A 26756-nucleotide genomic window follows, 5' to 3' on the forward strand; every position below is an offset into this window, starting at 1 on the left:
TTTCAGCCAGGCACGGTTGCACACGCCTGTAATCCCAGCATCTCAGGAGGCTGAGACAGGAGGATTGCAAGTTCAAAGCCAACTTCAGCAACAGTGAGGTGCTAATCAACTCAGTGAAACCCTGTCTTTAAATCAAATACAAAACATGACTGGGATTGTGACTCAGTGGTTGAGTGCCCCTGAGTTCAATCCTCAGACCCCCCTCAAAAAAGTTACAATTTTTGTCCTTTAAAAGATATCAAGTGACTAAGTTAAGGAAATTATATTCCATACTTTAATGGCTATGTCAAAATGAATCCTAATATTTTGTATAACTAAAAAGAACCAATAAAAAGGGAAAAAAAAAAATGCAAAGATACCAAGTGAAGAGGCAATCCACAAATTGGGAATGGGAGAAATTTTTCTTGCAAATCATTTATTTGATAAGGGACTTGTATCTAGAATATATAAAGATCTCTTGGAACTCAATAATAAAAGACAACCCAGTTAAAAAACAAAGGAGGGGCTGGGGTTGTGGCTCAGAGTGTGAGGACCAGGGTTCGATCCTCAGCACCATATATAAATAAATAAAATAAAAATATTGTGTTCAACTACTTCTAAAACATAAATATTAAAAAAAAATAGACAAAGGAGCTGAATAGACATTTTTCCAAATAAGATATACAAATGGCAAAAAAAACACATGGAAAGATGTTCAAAGTCATTAACTATCAGGGACATACAAATCAAAACCACAATGTATAATTATCAATTCACATTCACTAAGGTATAAACAAAAAGATAAACACACACACACACACACACATACAAATAGATAGATAGTAAATATTTGCTGGTACAATGCATGGAATTTAAGGCTTCCAATCCTTTTTTGTACCTTTTTATTCATGAAGTAGGAAAGCATTTTAAAAACCCAATAAATTATAGAATAATTCTTCACTGAGCTCACTTTGCATGCCCCTTACTCCAGGGCAGTTAAATAACCTATTTTTGGCTGTTTCAAATAGGTACATTTGGGGCTGGGGATGTGGCTCAAGCGGTAGCGTGCTCGTATGGCATGCGAGCGGCCGGGGTTCGATAATCAGCACCACATACAAACAAAGATGTTGTGTCCACCGAAAACTAAAAAATAAATATTAAAATTCTCTCTCTCTCTTAAAAAAAATTGTTAAAAAAAAAAAAAAACCAGGTACATTTGAGTCATTGGGGTATAGAGAAGACAACTACCAGCCAAGCATGGTGGCATGTGCTTGCAGTTCCAGTTACTTGGGAGGCTGAGGCAGGAGGATCACAAGTTTGAAGTCAGCCTGGGCAACTCAGTGAGACCCTATCTGAAAATTGAATTTAAGAAAAAAGAAAAGGCAACTATCTAGTAAACTTTATCCTGTTCTCTTTTTAAGTATTCATTCAACAGTTAGTTTATGAGTAACACATGAAGTTTATTGTTGTGGAGAGGGTTATTATAAACAATTACATCATTAGCATTCTATGCATTTGGATCTAGCATATTGTTTATCAAAATATTTCTTTAGTCCTATATCCTAAAATGAACTCAAATTGAGTTGGCTACAAACTGACTTAAAATAATAATATTTTAAGCAGGGTCCGGTGGTACACACCTGTAATCTCAGTGTCTCTGGTGGCTGAGGCAGGAGGATCACAAGTTCAAAGCCAGTCTCAGCAATGCCGAGGTGCTAAGCAACTCAGTGAGACCCTGTCTCTAAATAAAATACAAAATAGGCCTGGGGGAGGTGGCTCAGTGGTTAAGTACCCCTGAATTCAATCCCTGATACCAAAAAAAAAAAAAAAGATAATAATACTTTACAGTTGCCTAGTGCAACTGTAAAGTTATAAATATTTTCGTATAAATTATTTTCTTATTCTCACAAAAATTCCTGTGAGGGTGGTGGCACTCTAATTTTACAGCTAATGAAACTGAATACCAAGGAGGTTGGGATTTACTCAAGATCATACAAGTAAGTAGCAGAGCCAGAACTTCATATTTAATGATTGTCCAGTGTTCTGTTTGCTCTAAGACATCTAGCCTATGTATAAACCTCTCATATTAGTTTAGAAAAATGCATTTATATTTTATTTTGGGGATTAAGTAGTAGTCTTTTCATTTCAGAGATGAAAAAAACTTGTTTAGTTGTGACTTGTCCATAGCCCTAAAGTTAGTGACAGAGATAACTATACTTACATTCAGCACTTTCCATTATATACCACTGTCAAAAGATAATGACTTTTATAATTTGTCTCTCTCTCCCTCTCTCCCCCCAACTGTGCTATATTTTATTACTGGTATGCCTGCTTTCCCCTTTTAGCCCCATTTTCCTTTTTGAGTCCCTAGTTTAATGAGTTTTTTTTTTCTCTTTTTGTCAGCTACCACAAATCTGAAAAATATATGTAGATCTTCTCCAGAACAATAAGACTATTTCCCTACTTACTCTGAACTTATTTTCTTATGATTAGGTTATCTTTTTGGACATCATATTCTTTGAGGTGGAATTTGTTTACCTTGGTGATGTCTTAATTTCTAGACTGGTTTACAGATTAGGGAGGATGCCTATACAATGAGAGAAGAATATTCTAATTCCAACCTCTTTCATGCATCATGGAAGACAGCAAATTGAGAGGAAGTTTTCCTGGATTCCACTTATGTTCTATAGTCTGAATGCTACAATATCATTATAGCCAAGTTCTGTTAGTGTCTACTTGACTCCAAATTAGGAATTCAGAAAGCAGTGAAGTAGTAAACAGTGTTTTCATTTTTTTTTAATATTTATTTTTTAGGTGTAGACGGACATATAACACAATGCCTTTATTTTTATGTGGTGCTGAGGTTTGAACCCAGTCCCGCCCATACTAGGCGAGCACTCTACCACTGAGCCACAATCCCAGCCCCAAAAGCTTTTATTTTTTTTTTTTTTTTTGTGGTGCTGGGGATTGAACCCAGGGTCTTATGCATGCAAGGCAAGCACTCTACCAACTGAGCTATATCCCCAGCCCTGTAAACAGTGTTTTTAGACAGAATAGTGTAGTGATAGCATGAAGCAAGGATGTGAACTAGATAGCAGTACTTAAGAAAATGAAATCGATGTTAGAAATGTTACAGAATTATAATTGTCATTACTTGGTGACTAGTTGAATATAGGGCACGTGAGAGAAGGAGCTGTTAGTTTCACATCTTTATAGGAGGAGTGAATCTATGCAGGAAGAGTGATGCATTCCATAATGGAAATAGTGAAGTGAACTGAAGCAATCAGGAAGATAAGGAATCTGCTATTTAGACATTTTAAGGTGATAACTGGACAATTAGATGGTCAATGGTGTGGTAAGATAAGTCATTATATGTAAGTGCTGTTTAAAGCAGTTAGCCAGATGCAGTGTCACACCTGTAATCCCAATGGCTTGGCAGGAGGATTGCAAGTTCAAAGCCAGCCTCAGCAAAAGTGAGGCGCTAAGCAACTCAGTGAGACCCTGTCTCTGAATAAAATACAAAGTAGAGCTGGGGATGTGGCTCAGATGAAAACTTCCCGAGTTCAATCCCTAGTACCTAAAACATAAAAATAAAAATAAATAAATCATAATAGTTAAAATTTAACACTTTGAGGATCTGCCATGTGCTGCTATATGTACTGCATATGTATTATTTCCCATAGCCATTCTTAGAGCTAACTAGGTAATTCCAGATAAGAAAGCTAAGGCAGGGGCTGGGGTTGTGGCTCAGTGGTAGATGTGAGGCCCTGGGTTTGATCCTCAGCACCAAATAAAGATAAATAAATAAATGTATTTTGTCCATTTACAACTAAAAAATATTTAAAAAAAAAAAAGAAAGCTAAGGCAGAGTGAACTCTCCAAGGGCACATAATTAGTAAAGAAACATACCAGTATTCAAATTAAACAGTCTTAACTCCAGAGTCAGTACTTTTAATACTTATACTACCTCTTGAGATCTCAGAGAAGTAAAAAGGGAAAAACAGAGAGCCTGTAAAAACAGTATTAAATTTTAGAAACACCAGCCAAAGACACAATAACAAGAAAAAACCCAAATCACTAAAAATGACAGAAGTGTAAGTTAAATGAAAAAAGGAGAAAAATGTTTCTTAAAGTCAACTGCTACCAATGCCTTAGAGAAGTCATTTTCCTAGCATTTGAAAACTGCACATCTTCAAAAGATAACCCTGTAACCCAGAAAGTTATGTGATTTTTCCAAAGTTAAGAATTATGTTTTGGGGGCTGGGGTTGTGGCTCAGTGGTAGAATACTCGCCTCTCACGTGCGAGACCCTGAGTTCGATCCTCAGCACCACATAAAAATAAATAAGTGATATAAAAGTATTGTGTTCAACTACAACTAACAAATATTTAAAAAAAGAATTTTGTTTTGGGCTAACTCTATTATTGTGACCTAGTAATTTTATTTTTAATTCACTGTTGTTATTCAAGTAATTATATGTGTGTATATATAAATATGTAGACATGTTAGAAAGTAAGTGTGGCTATGTATTTTTTAACTGAGTTGGCATGGAAAGATACTATGATATGTCATTTATTGCAAAAATAAGTTTATCAAATTTTCCATTTAGTAATGGAAATTGCTATCAGTTTCCCTTCACCCTTCTCACCAAGCTTTGTTGTAGGACTGCTACAAAACTCAACGTTGTTTAAGGTGTGTAATGTCAGTGAGCTCTTATTTTTCTCTATCATTTGAGAACTAGACACTTACATGCTAAAATCCCTAAAGTAGCATTAATATTATGACAAGAAAACTTGAAAGCTGAAGTTTATTTATTTATTTATTTTTAATATTTTTTAGTTGCTGATAGATCTTTATTTTTTTGGTACTAAGAATCTAACCCAGTGCCTCACACATACCAGACACGTATGCTACCACTGAGCCTCAGCCCCAGCCCAGAAGTTATATACACACATTATGTTTTATGGTAGTCTATATAACTAAAAGGATTTTTAATCCTTTTAGTTATGTAGACCTTGTTATGTATTCCTTTTAGTTATGTAGACCTTGTACTGGGTCTTCAGGGAGAAGTAACTAAGACTAAGGGAAAGGACAGTCCAGATGTGGGAAATAGAGATACAGAAGTATTGAGGGAAAAGTAATAATTAAAATGCAAAAAATAAGAAATTCTAATATTCTACTTCCTCACTTTAGATGTAAACCTAGTTTTACATTGTTTCAGAAATGTTTATATATAAACATTTATATATATATATATATTTATATATATATAAATGTTTATATATAAACATATATATATCTTCATTTGCTTCTACTTTTTAAAATAATATAACTTTTTACATGTTGAAAACTTTTTTTGAAGGATTTAAGAAGTGAATTATAAAGTGAATTCAATTCTAAAATATATTTTAAAAATAACAGGAAACTAGGGGCTGGGGCTGTAGCTCAGTGGTGAAGTGCTTGCCTAGCACATTTGAGGCACTGGGTTCGGATCCTCAGCACCACATCAAAATAAAGAAATAAAACAAAGGTATGCTGTCCATCTATAACTGTAAAAATAAATTTAAAAAAATAATAGAAGGCTGGAATGGTAGCTCAGTGATAGAGTAGTTGCCTTGCGTGTACATTCTTGAGGCCCTGAGTTGGTTCCCCAGCACTGAAAAAGCATACTATTAGCACAGTATTCTTTATGTCATTATCTTGGGGAGTTATAGTAACGCAATTTTTTGAAGAAACTATTCTAAATTTGTTTTTTCTTAAAGGTTTTTACTTTTAACAGCAAAACCCTTACTTTCCAAACAAAAATTATACACACAATCCCCCAAATTGAGTTGATTTGCCTGTTGTCTTCCCTTGTCCCTCCTGGTATCCCTAAAATACCCCTGAAACCTTAGGGCTCTCCAAACAGTTTGATAATCACTGGTCAAAACATTGGTTATTGATATGTTGTAGATTTCATGAGGTTCCCTAGTTGACTTTTTAAATGGCTATCATCTGCCAGTAAATGGCTATCATTTGCCAGATGCCTACTATGTGGTAAGGACTTTACACACCTATCTCATCCAATCTCAGAACAACCCATGGGATAGATACCATCCTCATTTTAGAGAAGAAATTGGGGCTCATAAAGGTTAAATAACTTGCTCAGTATCACACAGTTAGAAGTGGCAGAGCCAGGATAAGAAACTTAAAGTCTACCCTGACTGTAAAGTCCATGTTTTGTTTAATAAGCCTTATAGAACAAAGCTTGATAGTGAAGGACTCTTAAATACTTTATAGGTAATCTCATCTATTGCTCATAATAGCCCTCTTATTCTCATATTACAGATAAGAAACTGAGGAACAAAGAGATTAAGTAATTTACTTTTGTTGTTATTCACCATATCCTTTCCTAATGACAAATTTTAGACTAGTCTAACATACACACATTTGAGAACCTTAATTAATTTTTTTTTAACCCAGCACATTCCAAAGTTAAGAATCATGTTTTGTTTTGGGCTAACTATATTATCTTTCCTAAACTTAAAATATTCAAATTTCTGAAAACAAACACCCTAACAACCTGGAAGTTTGTTTCAATTCTGTTTCCTGTTTTGACATTATTTAAATACTATGTCAATATCTGAAGATGTTTTGTTGCCGTTTTAAAATTGGTAACTTAGATTTTTTTTTTTTTTTGGTACCAGGGAGTGAACTCAAGGGTACCTGAACACTGAGCTATATCCCCAGCCCTATTTTTTGTTTTATTTAGAGACAGGGTCTCACTAAGTTGCTTAGTGCCTCACTTTTTGCTGAGGCTAGCTTTAAACTCTTGATTCTTCAGTCTCAGCTTCCCGAACTGCTGGGATTACAGGTGTGTACCCAGCACCTGGCTGGTAACTTAGATTTTTATCTCAGAAATGGCTGAGGTTCTTTTTTTTTTTGGTTTTGTTTTAGGTACTGGGGATTGTACTCAGAGGTGCTTTTAACACTGCGATACATTTCAAGCCTTAATTTTTATTTTTTCAATTTTGAGACAGGGTCTTACAAAGTTACTGAGGCTGGCCATGAATTTGTGATCCCTCCTGCCTCAGGCTCTCAAGTTGGTAGAATTATAGGCATGTGCCAACACACCTGGCAGAAGTGGCTGTTCTTCAGTTAAATTTTTGTACACTTTATTTTAATAAATTTAAAAATCTTATTAAATTCTAAAAGTAAGCTTTCCATTACAGGTTATGGCCATTGCACCAACTCATTATATCTGGCAACGAGAACGCTCTGTGCACCACAGTGGAGCTGTAAGAAACTACGACAGAGATGAAGTTCAACTGCCCCGGGGACCTAGTGCCACACCCGTAGATTGTTCACTCTGTGGTAAAAAAGGAAGATATGTTAGACTGGGATTGTCTTCATCATCATCTTCATCCAGTGACACAGGAGAGCTGATGGAAAAACACTCTCGGGAATCACACAACTCATTATCAAAGGACATAATAGGTGCTCCTTCTCATGCTTATAGCTATTCTCAAGGTATGATTTAGTGATAAGACAGAATTAGATTTATGCATGTTATTTATTGAGTTCTAGTCAGTCCTTACAGGTAGGGATATATGATTATTTATATATTACAAATAATTAAATTAGTTTGAAAGTTTTCCCCTTTTCAGTTACTACTTTTGTCTTGTGTATGTTTTATGGTAGTCTACATAACTAAAAGGATTTTTAATGACATATGTTAAATTGAGAACTAATGCACTATAAGCATTAAGTATTACAGCCTGAACCATTTCTTTGAAATGTTTATTCAAAAAGGATTTCAAGATAAAAATAAATTTACTTTTAATATTACCATCTAACTATTGGCTTCCTTCTATAGACTTTTTCATTTCTAACAAAATTAGAAGTATACCATATCTAAGCCAACTTTTTTTTTTCATTTATCATAAAGCATCTTCCTATGTCATCATGTAGTCTTTGAAAGCCTTATTTTTAATCCTGACATGGAACAAGTGCCATAATTTATGTGCATATTTCATTTTTGTTGAGATTTAAGTGTTTTGAACAATGGTATCTTATATTAATTAGAAAGTAATTATATTAACTGGGAATATAACCACACTATTTTTCAAGTTATTTTTATACATATAGTATTTCTCTGGCATTTCTAAATGGAAATAGTACTAGAAAAAATATTCTGAAATATGAATCTTCGTTACTTATAAAGGCTTTCCTCCAGATTTTTTTCTTCTTTTTTTTTTTGTGTGTGTGTGTGTGTGTGCGCACGCAGGGTACTGGTGATTGAACCAAAGGCCCTCTACCACTGAGCACACCCCCAGCCCTTTTTATTTTATTGAGACACTACTGACAAGTTGCTGAAGTGGGCTTTCAACTTGTGATCCTCCTGACTGAGTCCCCTGAGTTGCTGGGATTACAAGTGTGCATCTGGCTGTTTCTTCCAGATTTTCACCCATCTGAAGATAGGATTGACAGGTGTCTTATAATTCTGTTTAACTCTATCATAAGAAATTAACTGACCTGGATTACTTCAGAATTTTACCTATTTTTATCCCAGCTTTACTAAAGGAGAAACTAGACTCTAGACACTAGAAAGTAGAGGTTGTGTCCCAGAGTTCCCTGGCCATAGTAATCATTCAACAAACTTGACTGACAGTATAACACCTCAAGCATAATTTTTGTTGTTTTACTCATATTTGAAAGTAAATAGGGTCTACATGGTCTTTCTTTGGTATTCATAATAGGTAAGATGAACTGAATTTTTAAAATGTCCCAGGTGCCGAGAGTAGTAATTATTTTAGATTCATAATATCATTTAATATTCACAGACAACCATATGGTAAATACTGTTCTCTCCACTTGGCAGATAAGGAAACTGAGGCTTAGAGAAGATAAATAATTTGCCCAAGTTAGTGATACAGAGGGATACAAAGAGCTGATGCTCTGTTCCAGGTTTGTATGCTAAACCTTAGCATAGGTAGTTATCAATGCTTCTGAGTTTCCTTCACACAAAAGAAAGCAACGCCTCAATTTTCAGGTGAAAACATGTTTTTCTATCTTTAATTTTTTTTCCTTAAAAATGTTCCAAAAGAGCCAGGCATGGTGGCTAATGCTCGTAATCTCAGTGACTCAGGAGGCTGAGGCAGGAGGATCACAAGTTTGAGGCCAGCCTCAAATCATCTGAAACCATCTCAGAAACTAAATAGGACTGGGGATATAGCCCAGAGGTAAAGCACTCCTAGGTTCAATCCCCAGAATCCCACTCCCCCAGAAAAATTCAAAAAAACAAATCTGAATTGCCTGTGATACTTAGAAATGTTTTTCACTTGAAAGGTAAAATGAAACTGTCAAAACATTTCACTTTTGGGAAGGAAGATAGATGAGATCTTCTTTATGATTTACATATAACACAATCACCAATCTCATTTGAAACCAATCCCCCAAGAAATCCTGAAATGGTATTACGTTATTCTTTTTACTGATGAAAAAACAAGCACCAAAAAAGTCACACTATTACCAGGTAAAACAATACCAACAGAAACCAAGATCAGAACCCAGTTGTATCTGAATACACAGCATTTTTTTTTTTTTTTTTGCTGTGGGAGATTGAACCCAGAGCCTTACACAGGCTAAACCCATGCTCTACCATGGAGCTACATCCTCAGTCCCCACAGCACTTTTTTATACTAACCAAACTATTATTGTTTCTCTTTATGCTATGGTAAGCTACATGACACCTAAGCTGGTCCAAGTGAAACATGAGATGCATTATTATGTATTATCTGAGGACCCCTCAGATTTTAGAATGAAGCCCAGGGATAAAATTGTACCAAGCCTTAGTACTGGTGCAGGGCAGGCACAGAACAGTCCAACTGATAATTATACTCAAATAATTTTTCTCAAAAATACATACTACTTTATGCTTTCCTATTTATTTTTGTCATTACCCTTGTTATAGTCATACAGGTTGAAAATCCTTACACTTAATGAAGACATAATCAGCGTATATAAATTAATGATGTAGCTGGACATGGTGGTACACACCTCTAAATCCCAGCGATTTAGGAGGCAGAGGCAGAAGATTACAAGTTGTGAGGCCAGCCTGGGCAACTTAGTGAGACCGTATCTCAAACTAAAAAAATAAAGGGGCTGGGGACATAGCTCACAGGCAGAATGTTTCTGGGTTTAATTCCTAGTATCACTAAAAATAAAACAAAACTTTATGTATTACTATGAAATCATTGACTTAACAGGCTTTTTTCTCCCTTTAAATACTCAGACACCAAAGACAGTTTAACATTTGTGTGTGTGTGTCTTGCCCTGGGTACCAAACCTAAGGCCTTGAGCATGGTAGTCAAGCACTCTACCAATGGAGCTACATCCCTATCTCTTTATAAAAAATCTTCTTTTGAGCCAGGCACAGCAGTGCACCTGTAATCCCAGCTATTCTCAAGGTTGAGGCAGAAAGATCACAAATTCAAAGCCAGCACCAGCAACTTGGAGAAACCCAAAAAAATAAAAATAAAAAAAAGGCAGGGCTGGGGTTGTAGCTCAGTGGTAGAGCATTTGCCTAGCACACATGAGACACTGGGTTTGATCCTCAGCACCACATAAAAATAAATAAATAAAGGTATTGGGTCCATCTACAGCTTAAAAAAAGGACTAAGGAAGAAACTTAGTGGTAAAGTGCCCCCTGGTTTAAATCCCTAGTACAAAATATATATATACTTTTGAAAGTGTCTTACTAAATTGTGTGCAGGCTAGTCCTAAACTTTCTACACCCGCCTCCCGTACCCAGTAGCTGAGATTACTGGTGCAGGACACTGATCTGACTTAACTTTCTTCCAGTATCTCCTTTTATATAACCATGGAACATTCAGAAATTCATGCTATCTCTGAAATATAAGGTTCAAAATCAAAGCCTTCTACAATTCAAGAATTATATACCTAAATCTTCCCCTTAGAACAACCAAGACAACAGACGAAACTACATGATCCAGTGCAGGAGTAAAGCCATCAAACTTATTTACCAACTTCTGTCTGGGAAAGGTGGAGCAAGACCTGAAAAGCAATGGGAGGAAGGTTTTTTTTTTTTTTTTTTTTAATTTTTTTATTGTTGGTTGTTCAAAACAATACAAATTTCTTGATATATCATATGGGAGGAAGGTTTTGAGTCATCCCAGATCTCTAAGAGTTTACAGTATGATATCTGAGAGTCAGGCTTGGACATAGAAAATTAACATTACAAAATATCTATGTTATATATAAACCAGTTTGTCAACATTCTCAGTGGACTGAAGAAAAGGCTTAAACTGGGACTTGATTAATTTTGTAAATAAATTCTTACTTGCTTGGTCTTTGACTCATATTTAGAATGGAAACCACATAAGAGAGGTCTTGTTCAATTCCATATCTACTGAACACATTGTACTGAAGAGAAGTTCAGTGTCCTACATAAAACAGAATTAAAGGACAGCCCATTCCTTTGCTCTTAATCCTGCCCCTCTACAAGTAGACAATTAGAACCTGACACATAATGGGCATTTGAAACTATAGTTATGCAGAAATATAACATCAAAAGAATACTCTCCTCTAGGTGCAATCAGTTCTCTGATGTAACCAGAGTGATTTTTTTTTTTTCAAAAACACAACTCTAAGGCTATTATCCTTTACTTAATTCAATCTTTCAATGGTACTCCATTTTTTTCTTAGGATAGACAAATTCCTCAAAATGCCAGAAGATCCTACATGATCTATGTACCTTTTAGTCTTTTTCACTCACCTCTAGCATCACTGGCCCTTTTCTCATTTTCCCTGCCTAGTCAATAATTATTTACCATTCAGGTCTCAGTTCAAGTGCTGCCCCTATTATGTCTATTCATAGTACCCTCTATTTCTATGGAACATTTATTATAGTTTTATTTTTATATTTGTGTAGTTGTTTATTATCTGGCTCTATTATGAACCATAAACTCTGTAAAGCAGGTTTTTAGGTTAAAATTCTCCACATTCTATAAACTGTTATAAAAAAATTTTTACATACACACACATATACACACAAATATATATATTTTATATATATATAATTTAAAAAAAAAATAGTTATAGTCTAAGGGACAAATCCAGGAATAGTAGCATTTATCTGCCCAGGCAATCCTATTTCAAGACCTGTAAAAGATCTACAATTAAACAACTCAATCTCTTAATCTTATCCATAAAATATGGATAACAAATATGGATAACTTTAAAGATGAGTTGCAAGTTTGAAATTAATATATGTAGTTCTTTAAACAATGTATGGTAGATAGTAAACACAAAATAACTGATACTTATGAATAATAAGCCCCATTCATTCCTAATCAATTCATATTTCTAAAGTATATTTCTCCAAACGTTACATACAGTGATTTTCGATGTTCTTTCAAGCCAATTCAAAAGATACTGAGAGGGATAAAAAAGATTTAAGAGGGGCTGGGATTGTGGCTCAGTGGTAGAGTGCTCACCTAGCATGCATGAAGCACTAGGTTCGATCCTCAGCACCACATAGAAATAAAATAAAGATATTTTGTCCACCTAAAAATAAAAAATAAAAAAAGATTTAAGAATTGTTATATCTTAGGCATATAGTTCAGTGGTAGAGCACTTGCTTAGCATATGCAAGACTTTAGGCCGACCGGCCAACACCCATAACCCCCCCAAAAATCACGTCTTTATTAGAATTTTTAAGGTGATTATATCATTCTTATCAGTTTAGCCCCTACTATAGGGGGAGGTGTTACTGATAATTGAACCCAGGGGTGATTTACTACTGAGCCACATCCCAAGTCTTTTTATTTTTTATTTTGACAGGGACTTGCTAAGTTGCTGAGGCTGCCTTCAAATATGCAATCCTCCTGCCTTAGTCTCCTGAGTCACTGGGACTATAGGCATGTACCATGGTGCCTCACATGCCCCCTACTATCTACTATAGCCAGGATTTCTCATTGTTTCTAAGATAACAAGCAATTAAATTATATATTTAAAATATACAGATACATCAAATTTATCTTAAAATGCATTTTATTTCAGTAGCCAAAGACCATCAATCAAAGAAAGGAAAGAACACTAATTTCATGAAGACAGACAAATCCATGGAGTGGTTTACAGGAAGTGAAGAATGAGATGGCTCATCTAAAGCAACTTGGAATCATTAGCTACAAAAACTAAATACAAGACGTGTCAAAATGGGACATTTAAGCAGTTTTGCAAAATTTCACATCTTTTTTTTAGCTTTTGTTATTTTTCAAAGTTATATGTAAAAGTTATACAAATCATAGTAACAGCTAAAAATACTAATCTATGAAAGTACTGATTTATAGCTTAAAGTTCTAGTTTGATATTTTTCCATCTTCAAATAGGTTGCCATCATTTGGGATACTCAGTTAAGTTGTGGTTTGAACTTCCTCAACTTGACAAGAAAAGCTAATTTAAGAAGAAAAAAATATAAGGTCATTATATTACATTAATTAAAATAAAAAATAATTTAATATGGCCTGAGAACATTACTCACCTGTATGACCAGCTTGCCAATGTATAGGTCTGGCAATATAGGGAAAGGATCCATATGGAAAATCAGAATGTGATCCTTCTGTTGTAGAACAAAATATGTACTATAAGCTACATAAATATTTTATAACTTGTTTATAATAACTGTTAAAATATTAATTACTATCCCTTTACTGAAGTTTTTTCCTCAGACTTTTTTTTTTTAAAGCCATTTGTTTTGGAACTACTCTGCCAGACACTATACAGAAACAATTCGTCAATGATTATATAATAACTGTATCATATGGTTTTAACCAAAAGGATAAGCCCATATCATAAATCAATGGTATCTGAAAACTTTTTCATGGTCTAAATAATATGTATAATACAACAAGAAGCTAAATTTAATTCTCTGAAGAATTCCAGCAGCATCTTGGGAGATGCTTTTTGCAATAATAGCTATCTGCATATCAGGTCATATTAAATTCATCTTATCAGTAATAATAATCACTGATCTATGTTTTAAACATCCTTTAGTATATTTAAATTATTTCACAAACCAAGCTCATGGTGACAAACAATAAATATGAATCATATACAATGTTCAATTCTTCAAAGATACCAGAATTTTAAAAGTACAAAAAGTCATTATTTCTCCTATTCATTCTAGGAATATTTTTTATTATATAATGGTCAATACACTTAAGTTCTCCATTTATCACAAACAGATGCATAAAGTAAAATTTAAGCTCACCATGGTCATTCTCTTGAAAAATCTCACTTTCAATTCCAGTTTCCTTTTGGGTATGTAATTGTAAATCTTTGTTGATTTTAGGTTCTACTTTTTTAACTAAAATTCCATTTTTCTGTTTTGCAAGGCAAACCAACCAATCTCTGACAATGACTTCACTTATCTTTTCACATGAGAGAGCAAGTTCACAGATGCGAATTCCATCTAAAAGTTCAATAACCTGTGTGATGCTTTCAGAAAAGTGAAAAATATACCTTTACATTTCTACCAAAATAATAACTCAACATTTATTTTAAGTTCACTGTACATCTTACCCAAATTTAAGTGATATTACCCAAATTTAAGTGATATTACCCAAATTTAAATGCTATATATAATTAAATTAAGGGGAAGGGGATTAAAAATGCAAGTTGACACATAAGTAATGTCACAGACTACTAAATAAAAAATAGAGACATTAATTTAACATTAGTGTTCACATTATGATTTGAAAAATTCTTCCCAATTGTTGGAAGAAACATGTATCTTATTATTTATGTAAAGGATGATTTAAATAGCAATATAACTGAATTTGGACCATACGTCATGTTTTGCCTTAGTTATAATATGAATGTATATACCCAGTTACAATATGAACATTTTAATCCAGTATTTAGGAAAAATAAAAAGTGTATTTAAAAATCAGATTAGAAAGAAAAATGTCCCTATTACTCACTTTGCTAGATATACAGCACATATACCACCCTGTTTAAGATTTGGATATAAAACAGGCAAAGCAACTTGAGGGTTTAACATATCCAAAGCTACCTGTGGGGAAGGGGGAAAAATGAAATGGATCAGTCTGATTGTTTAAATAAAGCATGGGTTTTCTATTCTTAATTGTGGTGAAATGACACTTTTAGAAAGCTATTACCCAGTTATTTCTTCGAATATGGTACTTTTAGAATATTAACTGTCATTTTACTGCTCCCCAAATGGTTGTTTATCACTATACAATTTGTCATAGCATTTGACTATACATAAAAATCATAATGGTATACCTTGTACTTGGCAATATTAATAGAGAAATCTTTCTTTGGCTATTTATGTATACGTGAATATGGACAAGAATTCCTGTATTAATATTGCCATATGGGGCTGGGGATGTGGCTGAAGCGGTAGCGCGCTCGCCTGGCATGTGTGCGGCCCCGGTTCGATCCTCAGCACCACATACAAAGATGTTATGTCCGCCGAAAAATTAATAAATAAGTTAAAAAAATTCTCTTAAAAAAAATAAAAAATATATTGCCATATGTAAGACATAATGTTATAACATAAAAAGTTAAAATGTATTTGAGGTCTTGTAATTTTAAAAATATATCTTTATTTTGTTGTTTATTTTTATGTGGTGCTGAGGATCAAACCCAGAGCCTCACATGTATGAGAAAAGCGCTCTGCCATTGAGCCACAACTCCAGCCCTCTTGCTAAAATATAAATTTAAAATGCTTTAGTTCAGTTTTGGTAGTAAAAATTCACATTATTTTAAAATGTTTTAATTTTTGATGTTTAAAGGAGAAGCTCTGAATATTAATTTTGGAGGGTAAGAAACGTGCCCCTTATTGCTTTTTTCTTTATTCAATTGTAGATTACAGGGCTGTAACAGATGACAAGTACAATGAGTAAATGAATGATTGAAATTTTCAAGTAAAAAATTAATTAAAAACAGGGGCTGAGGCTGGGCCTCAGAAGCAGAGTGCTTGTTTAACACAGGTGAGGCACTAGGTTAGATCCTCAACACCACATAAAAAATGAATAAAGTGGGCTGGGATTGTGGTTCAGCAGTGGAGCGCTCGCCTAGCACGGGCGGGCCCGGGTTTGATCCTCAGCACCACATAAAAATAAAGGCATTGGGTTGTCCATCTACATCTAAAAAATAAATATTAAAAATAAATAAGTAAATAGATAAATAAAGTTATAAAATATATATACTTTAAAAAATTAATTAAAAACAAAAAATCCAGTCAAAGTTCATTTATTGTTGGAAAACTCCAGAAAGCTTAGAGTTATTGGCACATCTATTTATTAAATGATATATTATTGTTTATGTGTTTGTTTAAGTAGCTCAGCGTGCTTGATTAGTATGTATGAGGCCCTGGGTTCAATCCCCAGTACTCCAAAAATTCAAACAAACAGTGGGGTGCGGTGGCAAACGCCTGTAATCTCAGTGGCTCAGGAAGCAGAGACAGGAGAATGGGGAGGTTCAAAGCCAGCCTTGAAATGGCGAAGTGCTAAGCAACTCAGTGAGACCCTTGTCTCTAAATAAAATATATAAAATAGGGCTGGGGATGTGGCTCAATGGTTGAGTACCAACTGAGTTCAATCCCTGGTACCCCCCCCAAAAATCAAAACACCACCAGTACATTAGACCAATGGACATCATTCACTATTTACCAAATTTTTTTTTAAATATTTTTTAATTGTAGTTGGACACAATGCCTTTATTTTATTTATTTCTTTTTATGTGGGGCTGAGGATCGAACCCAGGGCCTCACACGTGCTAGGCAAGCACTCTACCGCTGAGCCACAACCTCAGCCCTATTTACCAAATATTTTCTAAGCACGTTCTTATACATGTCAAGCATTTTCCTAAGTATCTAATGGGAAATTACAATCTCTCTTATGGAAATCTAACATTTTTGCGAGGATGTTGATTGACATGAACTATAACCATACAGCAGAATAAGAGGACAAAGACTGACAGGCATGGAAAGGTGCCATTTTATATATGAGCTGGTCAAAGAAGAAATCTGAAGAAAATGATTTACAATGGAAAGTTAGGGGGGAAGTGTGCTCCACGCAGGAAAATAGCAAATACAAATGTTCTGAGGCAGTGGGCTACTTGGGGAGTCTGAAGGTGCCACTGTTGCTGACAGTGGAGATGAAAAGGGGAAAATGGTAGGGATATGTGGAAGTAGAGGGGAGACGGCTTACATAGAATTTTGCTGGCTTTAGCTTTACTTAGGGAACAGTCTCTGGAAAGTTTTAAAGAATGACATGATTTTAAAAAAACTTTTGTGAACAATAAAGCATAGTTTAAGCATATAACTTGGTGTATTGACCTCCAGGGGGACTGAATTCAGGGGCGCTTAACCATTGAGCCACATCCCCACCCCTTTTTAATATTTTATTTAGAGACAGGGTCTCACTGAGTTACTCAAGGGCCTCGCTAAATTGCTGAGGCTGGCTTTGAACTTGCAATCCTCCTGCCTCAGCCTCCTGAGCCACTGGGATTACAGTTGTGTGCCACCATGCCTGGCTGAACTTTGCTTCATTTTTCACTGAAATAAGCTAGCCTTACAGCAACAAGTTAAGGAAAGCAAGGAAGATCCCTTATTCCAGGCCTAAGACCATAGTGCCAGGCTATGAATGTTGAGTAGCACCACCAAGGACAAGGCAACTCCAACACTGTAATTCTGAAACTTTTAAGTCACTTAATACCTACACATTCCACATCTCTACCATCTTTGGTTATTGCTTAAAATACCATCCTTTCTTTTCATCTGTCCTTTTATCTATTATACTTCTCCCTAAGTTAACCTCTCACTGCTATAAATCCCTCTAATTTCCACATCTTTAATGAACACTCCTGAACATCCTGACTTCTAAAGATGCTGCTTACCTATTCCCTCTCAAATGGAGGCTATTTATCTCCCTACTTCTCACAACTGAGGTTAGGCTCTGGTCTCAAAATGCTCCCAATGCTGCTTCCTAATTATTATTCCTTTATCCTGGAAATGCTGAGATTTATGATGATCAACTTTTGCTTCTAACTTCTGGTCATTATCCAACATTCATGGACAACTGTGGCACTTGAGTCAGTTTCTCTGCTCCAAATCCCACCATGATATTAAAAGGTATTAAAGAAAAATACTCATCTCTAGTTATAGAAATAGGGCAAATATAACAAAGACTGTTGCCCAAACACAAGAAATCCAATTGTTTTCTTTGTACTCAAATAGGACCTACTTTAAAAAAACTTACCGCATCAAATGTTAAAGATTTGATATCTTCAGTTGCTCCAGAAATATCCTTATGAATAAAATTCACATTGTCTGGCCATTCTTCAATGTGACTTAATTTCCATGAATCACGCCAGTGCTTGTAATTCTTCTTGGCTAGATAATGGTGGTCTTTCCGTATTTCAAAACTTATGACTTGTCCTTGTAATCCAACTTAAGTTAAAAAAAAAAACCAAACTTATATTTCATAGTATAAAGTGTCAATCTATTTTCCAAAGGAATTATTAAATGTGAAAAAAATCTAAACAGTTCAAGTTTACAAAAGTACTTCTCCCATTCCTGATCCACCATCTTCCTCTTCGTAGGTAGCCATATTACCCATTACTTACACTTCCCACACTAGTGGGTGCCTATACCAGCATGCAAGTAACTCTGCTTTTCATATATATCATGACAAAAATACACTGTCTTGTACCTTACTCTTACTTACCAATGTTATTTCAGCAGTTATGGGTATACTTTTAACAGCTAATACATTACAGTGTATGTCTATACCATAACTTATTTAATAGTCATCTGCGATGAACATTTAGCTTGTTTCTCATCTTTTGCTAATACAAATAATACTGCAATGAACATTCTTCTGCCTAAGTCTTCATAACATATGTCAGTTTATCTTTATAGGACAAAGTACTAAACATAGAATTAGTAGTCCAAAGGGCATGTCAATTTTTTATTTTGAAAAACAATTGTCCTCCAAAAAGGTGGTGTTGATTTATACTTCCAACAATGTATTAATAGTGTCTACTTCTCCATACACCCTCTTCAACAGTTATCAAACTTTTTATCTGTGTCAATATAAAAAATTAATAGTTTATCACTGTAGTTTTACATTTCTTTATTATTGATGAGGGTTGAGCCTTTCAGATATTTAAAAAGGATTTGAATTTGGTATGTGTCTGATGAATCTTCAAATTGTTTAACATAAGTAAACACTACAGTTCCAGAGAATACTATATCTTAAGGCAATTAGGAGGGGAGACAAAAGGAGGCATCTGTGATACACAAACATATTCTTCATTAACCTACGTACTAAATACATGAGTGTGATCACTGTATACAAGTTCATGGAGGGTTGAAGATTTAACTCAGTGGCAGAGCACTTACCTAGCATGCACAAGGCCCTGGGTTTGATCCTGAGTAGTGGGGGGGAAGTTCATGTGGTATAAACTTATAATCTGTGTACTTTTTGCTTCATTAAAAAATTTACTTTATGGGGCTGGGACTGTAACTCAGTGGTAGAGGGCCTGCCTTGCACGTGTGAAGCACTGGTTTTGATCCTCAGCACCAAATAAAAATAAATATATTGTATCCATCTACAACTAAAAATATGTTTTTAAATTTACTGTAAAAAATGGTAGAAGCAGCTGGGAATGATAGCACACACCTATAATCCCAGCAACTCTTGTGATCCTCTTGCCTCAGCTGATCACAAGTTAGAGGCCAGCCTCAGTAACTCAGTGATGCCCTGAAAAATAAAAAGGGGATGTGGCTCACTAGCTAAGCACCCCTATGTCTAAATGAAAGAAAAGAAGGAAGGAAAAAAGGACAGAAAAAAAGAAGGCAGGCAGGGAAGGAAGAAAGGAAGAAGCAAGTGAGGTACAGTGGCACATGCCTCTAATCCCAACGACTCAAGAGAATCACAAGTTTGAGGCACCAGCCTGGGCAATTTAGAGAGCTCTAATCTCAAAGTAAATAAAAAGTGACAGGAAATGTAGTTCAGTGGTAAAACGCCTGTGCATTCTACCCCCAATACCTGGATGTGGGGGGCAGCATTAGAATGGAGGGATTAAAAGAAAAGAAATGGATGGAGGGTTAAAAAGAGTGACTGGAATAAATGTACAAAACATGAAGAAAGACAGTGGCCTCCATTTGGTTTTCAGGAGAATGCTATTACAAATTTATGTATTCCCCCAAATATCTTTTTGGCTTTTTTTGCAGTACTGGGGATGGAACCCAGAGTTGAACATGCTATGCAAGCACTCTACCAGGGTCTCCCTAAGTTGCCCAGACTGGTCTTGAACCTGCATCCTCATGCCTCAACTTCCCGAGAAGCTGGAATTAAGGTATGTGCTACCTTACTCATCTGTATTTTCCCAAATACCTTTATCTCTTTATTATCATGAACAAACTGAATGCTTTGTTATCTAGGTCTAGCTCATTTATCCCAATCTCTTACCTGCTTTTGATAAAAATAAGCTCATTCCACCAGAACCCGAACCAGCTTCCAAAACAGTATCACCTGGGCTGATGTCCATCATCGATAGTATCATATTCATATCCTATGATTGAAATATGGAATGTGACTAATAACAAAATAATAAGCACTCATTCTTATGCTATGTTGGAGAAGGAAGCAAAAATTTTTAAAAAGGATTGACTTCTAGTCCTACTTACAAAGAATCTATATTTTGCTTAACAATATAAGGAATTTCAAGCCAGGCATGGGAGTGCATACCTATGATCCCAGTGACCAAGATAGGAGAACTGAAAATTCAAGACCAGCCTGGGTAACTTTGCAAGGCCCTCAGAAATAGCAAGACTTTGCCTCAAAAAAAAGTACTATTTTTATTTTTAATATTTTTTTTTAGTTGTAGTTGGACACAATATCTTCGTTTTTTAATTATATGATACTAAGGATCGAACACAGCGCCTCACACGTTCAAGGCCGGCACTCTACCACTGAGTACAGCCCCAGCCCAAGTACTGGGTTTGCAGGTCTGTGGTAAAGTGTCCGTAGGTTCAATCTTTAGTTACACCACACACACACCCCCAAATAAAAAGAAAGAAAAAAGAAATTCAAGAATCAATTAGCAAATAAGCAATTCAGAATAATACTCAAAGTATAGATGCTAAATAATACTAAAATAATAATACTAAAAATATAGACATAATAATACTAAAAGTATATAGCACGATACAAATGCAGAGGAGAAAGCAGAGGAAACTTTGCTTAATGACAAAAAGTAGAGAATAGAAACAGCTTTGACAAAGCATACGTGGAACAGTCTGCTCATCTCAGGAGGAGATGGAAACATGTTTTCATGTTGTTTAATCAGACTATGAGGAAAGTATCATCATTCTCATTATAAAGATGAGAAATCACACGTTAAATATTTTGCCCAAGGCCATGACACCAGGAATTAAATGGGAAAGTTAGGAATAAAATCAATATTGAACTCTAAAGACCCTATTATTGACTATTACACTATAACAATTGTTACAATGAGAGAATTTTAAAAGTAAGCATTTATTACAGTATGTCCCTCAATGCCAAATCTTTAAGTTGATAATAAATAGCATATCTAATAATTTTTTACTATCTTTTCTGGGAAGAGCTACTTGTGAAAATTCTAAAAGGGGTTTCTAGTATCCTTCTATCCAGTCACAAAATTATAAATTAAATATGGTTTTGACTGGAAAATGTAAATATTTTACAAAGTATAGTTGTCTAATTAAAAGCTAAAATGTATTTGGATTAAGGCTTGTGGACCAAATGAAACAGACATGATTTTTAAGATGTATTAGTCAAAAAGTCTCATTCAATGTTTAGTCTTTAAGAAATACATATCCTCTCCTATGTGCCAGGCATCTTGGAATAGAGATGGGAAGAGGTACAGACAACTTTATATAAATATAACAGCTAATATAGTGGGAGGTAGCTTGGGTAGTCATTTCAGTAAAAAGTCCTAGAGAAGGTACTTCTATTTTCTTGGTCCTTTCATACAGAAATGTGGTACATTATAAAGTAATTTGTGCATATTTTAGCTTTTGCTACCTGTCACTGAGGTTATATGGTCTCAATAGGATGAGCTTTCTAGGCTACACATACAACAGTCATTTCAATTCAAAATTAGGTGGAACATTGACATTCATTCATTTTCCTGCTTCTTTCAAAATGGGCTTGAGGCTGCTATGAAATATCACTTGACTACTAAGTTTTCTTAGGATTTAAAACTTTGGGCTATCAAACAACCCTTTGAGACGTGTTTTTTTCTCAACAGGTATTCTAACCTTTCTTCATTAGTTTAATAATATAAATCTAAGTCTCGGCCTAAGGATTTATAACTGACAAAATGGCAACAATCTCTATTAACCATTTGTTTTTAAGAATTACAATCAAGCTGAGCATAGTGGTGCATGCCTGTAGGCTTGGAAGGCTGAGGCAGGAGGATTGGGAGTTCAAAACAGCCTCAGCAACTTAGTGATGCCCCAAGCAACTCAGCGAGATCCTGTCTCAAATGAAAAATAAAAAACGCCTGGAGATGTGGCTCAGTGGTTAAGTGCCCCTGGGTTCAATCCCTGGTACAAAAAAAAAAAAAAAAAATCCGAGGATTGCTGCCCTTTATGCTTCTATTCCAAAGCTAAAAGTGCTTGATATTGACCAAATGTGGACATGTAGTGCTGGGTGTGGTGGCACTGGCCTTTAATCCCAGTGGTTTGGGAGACAACAAGAGGATGGTAAGTTCAAAGCCAATCTCATCAATTTGGTACCCTAAGCAACTTAGCAAGACCTGGGCTCAAAATAAAACATAAAAAAGAGGCTGAGGATGTAGCTTGGTGGTTAAGCACCCCTGGGTTCAATCCCTGGTACAAAAAAAAAAAAAAAAAAAAAAAAAGCATTTCAAGTTGTAAAGGTCAAAGTTCAAAGTTGAACTTCCTAATTTCCCACAGTCACTACTTTAGAAATAAAGAGAGGGGTCAGTACCTGGTAAGTACATTATTTAAATTCCTTCTTAGAGCAGAACATTGACTTTTATCTGTGACAAATGTAAAAGTGGGAATTGAAGAAAAGATCTAATTTTATGACCCTGTCTCAAAAAATACAAAATTAAAAGGATTTGGGGGATGTGTCCCTGTGTCCCTGAGTTCAATCCTTCAATTCCCAGTACCAAAAAAAAAAAAAAAAAAAAAAAAAGAGAAGTGATGTGTAAGAGAGAATGCAAGTTTCTATCAAGATCACCCAACCCCACTAGCCTAAAACTCTGGGGAAAATGGAGTCCTTGGGTAGAACTTTTAAAATATTGATTGGATTCCATTTAAAACCTCCCAATGCCCCCCCCCCATAAATGAAATAAAATACTCTATTATGTCTACAACTTGACCCACCCAGACCACAAGAGGAACTCTGTTGAGTAAACTGTTCCACGTATGCTTTGTTCAAAGCTGTTTCTATTCTCTACTCTTTGTCATTAAGCAAAGTTTCCTCCGCTTTCTCCTTTGCATTTGTATTGTGCTATACTTTTAGTATTATTGTCTATATTTTTAGTATTATTATTTTAATATTATTTAGCATCTATACTTTGAGTATTATTCTGAATTGCTTATTTGCTAATTGATTCTTGAATTTCTTTTTTCTTTCTTTTTATTTGTTCCCTTCAAAAGAACACTCTGGAGGCTGGGGTTATGGCTCAGCAGTAGAGCACTCACCTAGCACATGCAAGACTCTGGGTTCCATCCTTAGCACCACATAAAAGTAAATAAAGTGTTAAGTCCAACTACAATTAAAAAAATAAATATTAAAAAAAAAAAAAGACCACTTTGCTTCTAGGCCTTTGCAAGGCTTGCTCAGCCCTATTTAGGTTTCCTATCAAATATGCTCAGAGATCTCTGATCACCTGACACCCTTCTCCTACTCATTGTTCATGTGTTTGTCTTCATGGCACTTGGCACTACCTAAAATGACCTTTTTCCTTCATTTATTTGTTGTTTGTCATTTCCTCCAGAGTGTAAAGTTTATGTTGAGTGCAATACTGTGTATAACTCCCTGGAAAGTAAAGGTAGTCAAATTACTTGCTGAATGAGTCCTCCATTGGAAAGAGGAACTGTTACAAAGTAACATTCTACTCAAGGACCATGACTGAGGATTGAAATAAATCACTAGCAAAGGATGAACAAGGAACTTGGCAGTTAACTCATTATTAAGAATATTCATGGGGCTTGTGTTGTGACTCAGTGGTAGAGTGCTCGCCTAGCATGCACGAGGCACTGGATTTGATCCTTAGCACCATATAAATATAAAATAAATATATTGTGTCCACCTAAAACTAAGAAATAAATATTTTTTTTTAAAAAAAAGAATATTGATTTTGCTGGGCACAGTGGCACACTCCTGTAAATCCCACTCTGGAGGCTGAGGTGAGAAGGATCCCAAGTTTGAGGTCAGCCTCAGCAAGTGAGACCCTGTCTCAAAATAAAATATAAAAAGGGCTGAAGATGGGGCTCACTGGTAGTGCCACTGTACTGCAATAACAGAAAAGAAAAAAAAAAAGTATTCATTTTATGTTTAATGTTAGCCATTTTGTTATAAAACTTTATTTTTTTCCCTAAACAGAAAAGCATAGTAATATATATCTCTACTGTGTTATTTATTTTAGCAGCGCTAGGGGATTGAATTCAGGGCCACACGCTTTCTAGACAAGTGCTCCACCACTGAGCTACACTCCCAGCCCTAGTATCTATTAAATATACCTCTAGTAAGCAAAAACTATTTTACATATGTGTGTGTGTATATATACACACACACACACACACACACACACACAAATGTATACCTCTAGTAACATGCCTTACTAAATTAAATATGATAATCAAAATACCACTATAAGGGTACTACAAAATTGTCAACACTCTTTTAAGTATTGAATCTGCAAACTTAAAGAGTAATGTGAAGGGGGCTGGAGTTGTGGCTCAGCAATAGAGCACTCCTGAGCACAAGTGAAGCACTGGGTTCAATCCTCAGCACCACATAAAAAATAAATAAATTAAAAATAGAGGTATTGTGTCCATCTACAACAACAAAATAAATAAATAGTAATGTGAAAGAAATATAAATATTTATTATGTGTCCTGTGAGTCCACATCACTCTAACAGTAAGCTGGCACACTCTTCATTTTATAGGTTAGTGAAATCGCAGCTACCAAACTAAAATCTGGTTGCTTCCTCTTAATAAGCAATATCATAGATAGGTTGGTTACATCCATCTGGCTTATTGAAAAAAAATCTGAGAAGAAAATTTTCAAACGTTCTGAGGTGTGTTTTGAGTACATTCATCAGGACTGTGGTACCAATACCCACTTAATCCCTCTCTCATTACCTTTGGATATGTGATGGCAGGCCCTCTTTTCATCATTAATACATAATCTTCCAATGCCGGCCTCATCAGCATGAAACTCTTACCACAGGAACTCGTCAGTACCTGGCCTGGGAACTTCCCCACGATCTCGCTGTACGGGACTGACCCCCAGCTACTATTTAAGTGCCCGACACTGCTCAACCTAAATAATTTTCTATATTGTGTTTCTCTTTTCCCAGTCGCAGCTAAAATCAGCTCCCCGGCCCGAAAGGGTCCCTCTCTGGAAGTTGAGCAGGAAGAGGAGTCGTGAAGCTCTGTGGTCTCAAAAGTGGACTGAGGCACGGGGGTCAGCAGGAGATCCCCGGATTCCGAATATGCGGGACCAAATTGAGCCCGCTCTCCGCTCGAGCTTTGGTGATCTCGAGGGGGTGACTCGTCCCGCGGCGTCTCCAGTGACGAAAGACATGTGTTCCCAGTGCCCGGGACGCGGAGAGGGAGAGGTGGAGACGAGTCTGCGTCGGGGGCTTTTCTTCGTGTCGCCTCTGGCTCTCTGTCTCCATCTCGCACTTCTCTAGGCGAGGACTCGCAACACAGTAACCGAGCTTCTTCGAAAGGCGGTCGGCCAAGGCCGCACAGGGTCGAATCGATCCCGAGCCCCAGAAGCCTACCCAGGCGCCGCAGCTCCAGCAAGCCCTGACTGCGACGAACAGCGCACAGCATGATTTCCCGCGCAGGCGTCGTCTCAGAGGAGTGACGTAGGGCCGGGCAAGGCCCCGCCCCTTGATTCCCGGCGCACTGGGGCATTGACATAGGACTCCGCAGCAGCGCGGGAAGGGTCGCGGTACTGCGCCTGCGTCCAGGGGGCGCTAGTGGGCGGGGCGTGAGGTGTTCCCTCGGGGGCCTGGTGGAAGAACTGCTAGTGTAGCGTGTCTACTTGCGCAAGATGACGGTTTTCCTCTACCGAAAGTGAGCACAGTAAAGAATTTACCGCTGGTCAATCTCCGCCTGGCCCGTTCGGTGACAGAAGGGTTAAAAAAGACAAAACCAGTTAAAGTGCTTTGTAAAGGCTTTCTCCCAGAGTTAGCTTGCTAGTAATCGTGACCACAAACGTCACTCGGGATGCGATTGTTAAACGTCCTGGAAGAACGCGCCACCTGCTGACCGGTGCTCCTTTCCTAGCTGCCTACGACTGTGCCCCCACTCCCACCCCCAAGCCCGAGTCCTTTTGACAGGTTTGTGACCTCCTCCTTGTTCCCACTCGCAGGCCCAGAGAGTCTATTAAAGTGATAGTATTCACTATGCGCTTATTAAACTGTGTTTTAATTAATTAAAATATCTAGACTTTAGGCTCCCCAAAACTAAATAAGCTTTTTA

At 36.1% G+C, this 26756-nt stretch overlaps 2 protein-coding genes across 3 annotated transcripts in view; one reads left to right on the forward strand and one right to left on the reverse strand.

Moving 5' to 3' along the window:
- The window catches only part of Spdya (speedy/RINGO cell cycle regulator family member A), a 36008-nt gene extending 22832 nt beyond the window's left edge, over positions 1-13176 (forward strand). Inside the window, exons 6-7 of one of the 2 annotated variants that reach the window (XM_046441554.2) lie at positions 7190-7487; positions 13041-13176. In XM_046441554.2, the coding sequence (XP_046297510.1) occupies positions 7190-7487; positions 13041-13132 (390 nt within the window). In that variant the 3' untranslated portion in view covers positions 13133-13176. The remainder of the gene's footprint in view (positions 1-7189; positions 7488-13040) is intronic. The other variant, XM_058578439.1, reaches the window with a different exon arrangement.
- Trmt61b (tRNA methyltransferase 61B) lies at positions 13014-26201 on the reverse strand. The gene is made up of 7 exons (XM_046441553.1): positions 25404-26201; positions 20486-20588; positions 18269-18459; positions 14963-15054; positions 14251-14477; positions 13522-13599; positions 13014-13433 (listed from the first exon to the last, which is right to left on the reverse strand). Exons 1-7 carry the CDS (start codon positions 26190-26192, stop codon positions 13390-13392), a joined length of 1524 nt encoding a protein of 507 aa, XP_046297509.1. The 5' UTR covers positions 26193-26201; the 3' UTR covers positions 13014-13389.
- Between the last annotated feature and the right edge of the window lie 555 nt (positions 26202-26756).

This window comes from Marmota monax, unplaced genomic scaffold, assembly GCF_021218885.2.
Source record: "Marmota monax isolate L192 unplaced genomic scaffold, Marmota_monax_Labrador192_F-V1.1 WCK01_AAM20220418_F8-fsc00010, whole genome shotgun sequence".
Classification (NCBI taxonomy): Eukaryota; Metazoa; Chordata; class Mammalia; order Rodentia; family Sciuridae; genus Marmota; species Marmota monax.

Excerpts from the sequence above, each read along its gene's own strand:
- Trmt61b (XM_046441553.1), bottom strand. The coding sequence starts at position 26,192 with ATGTCAATGCCCCAGTGCGCCGGGAATCAAGGGGCGGGGCCTTGCCCG. Across the intron at positions 18,460-20,485 it reads CTTATTTTTATCAAAAGCAG|TTGGATTACAAGGACAAGTC; the intron begins GTAAGAGATTGG and ends TTTTAACTTAAG. Across the intron at positions 15,055-18,268 it reads AATCTTTAACATTTGATGCG|GTAGCTTTGGATATGTTAAA; the intron begins GTAAGTTTTTTT and ends CCTTCCCCACAG.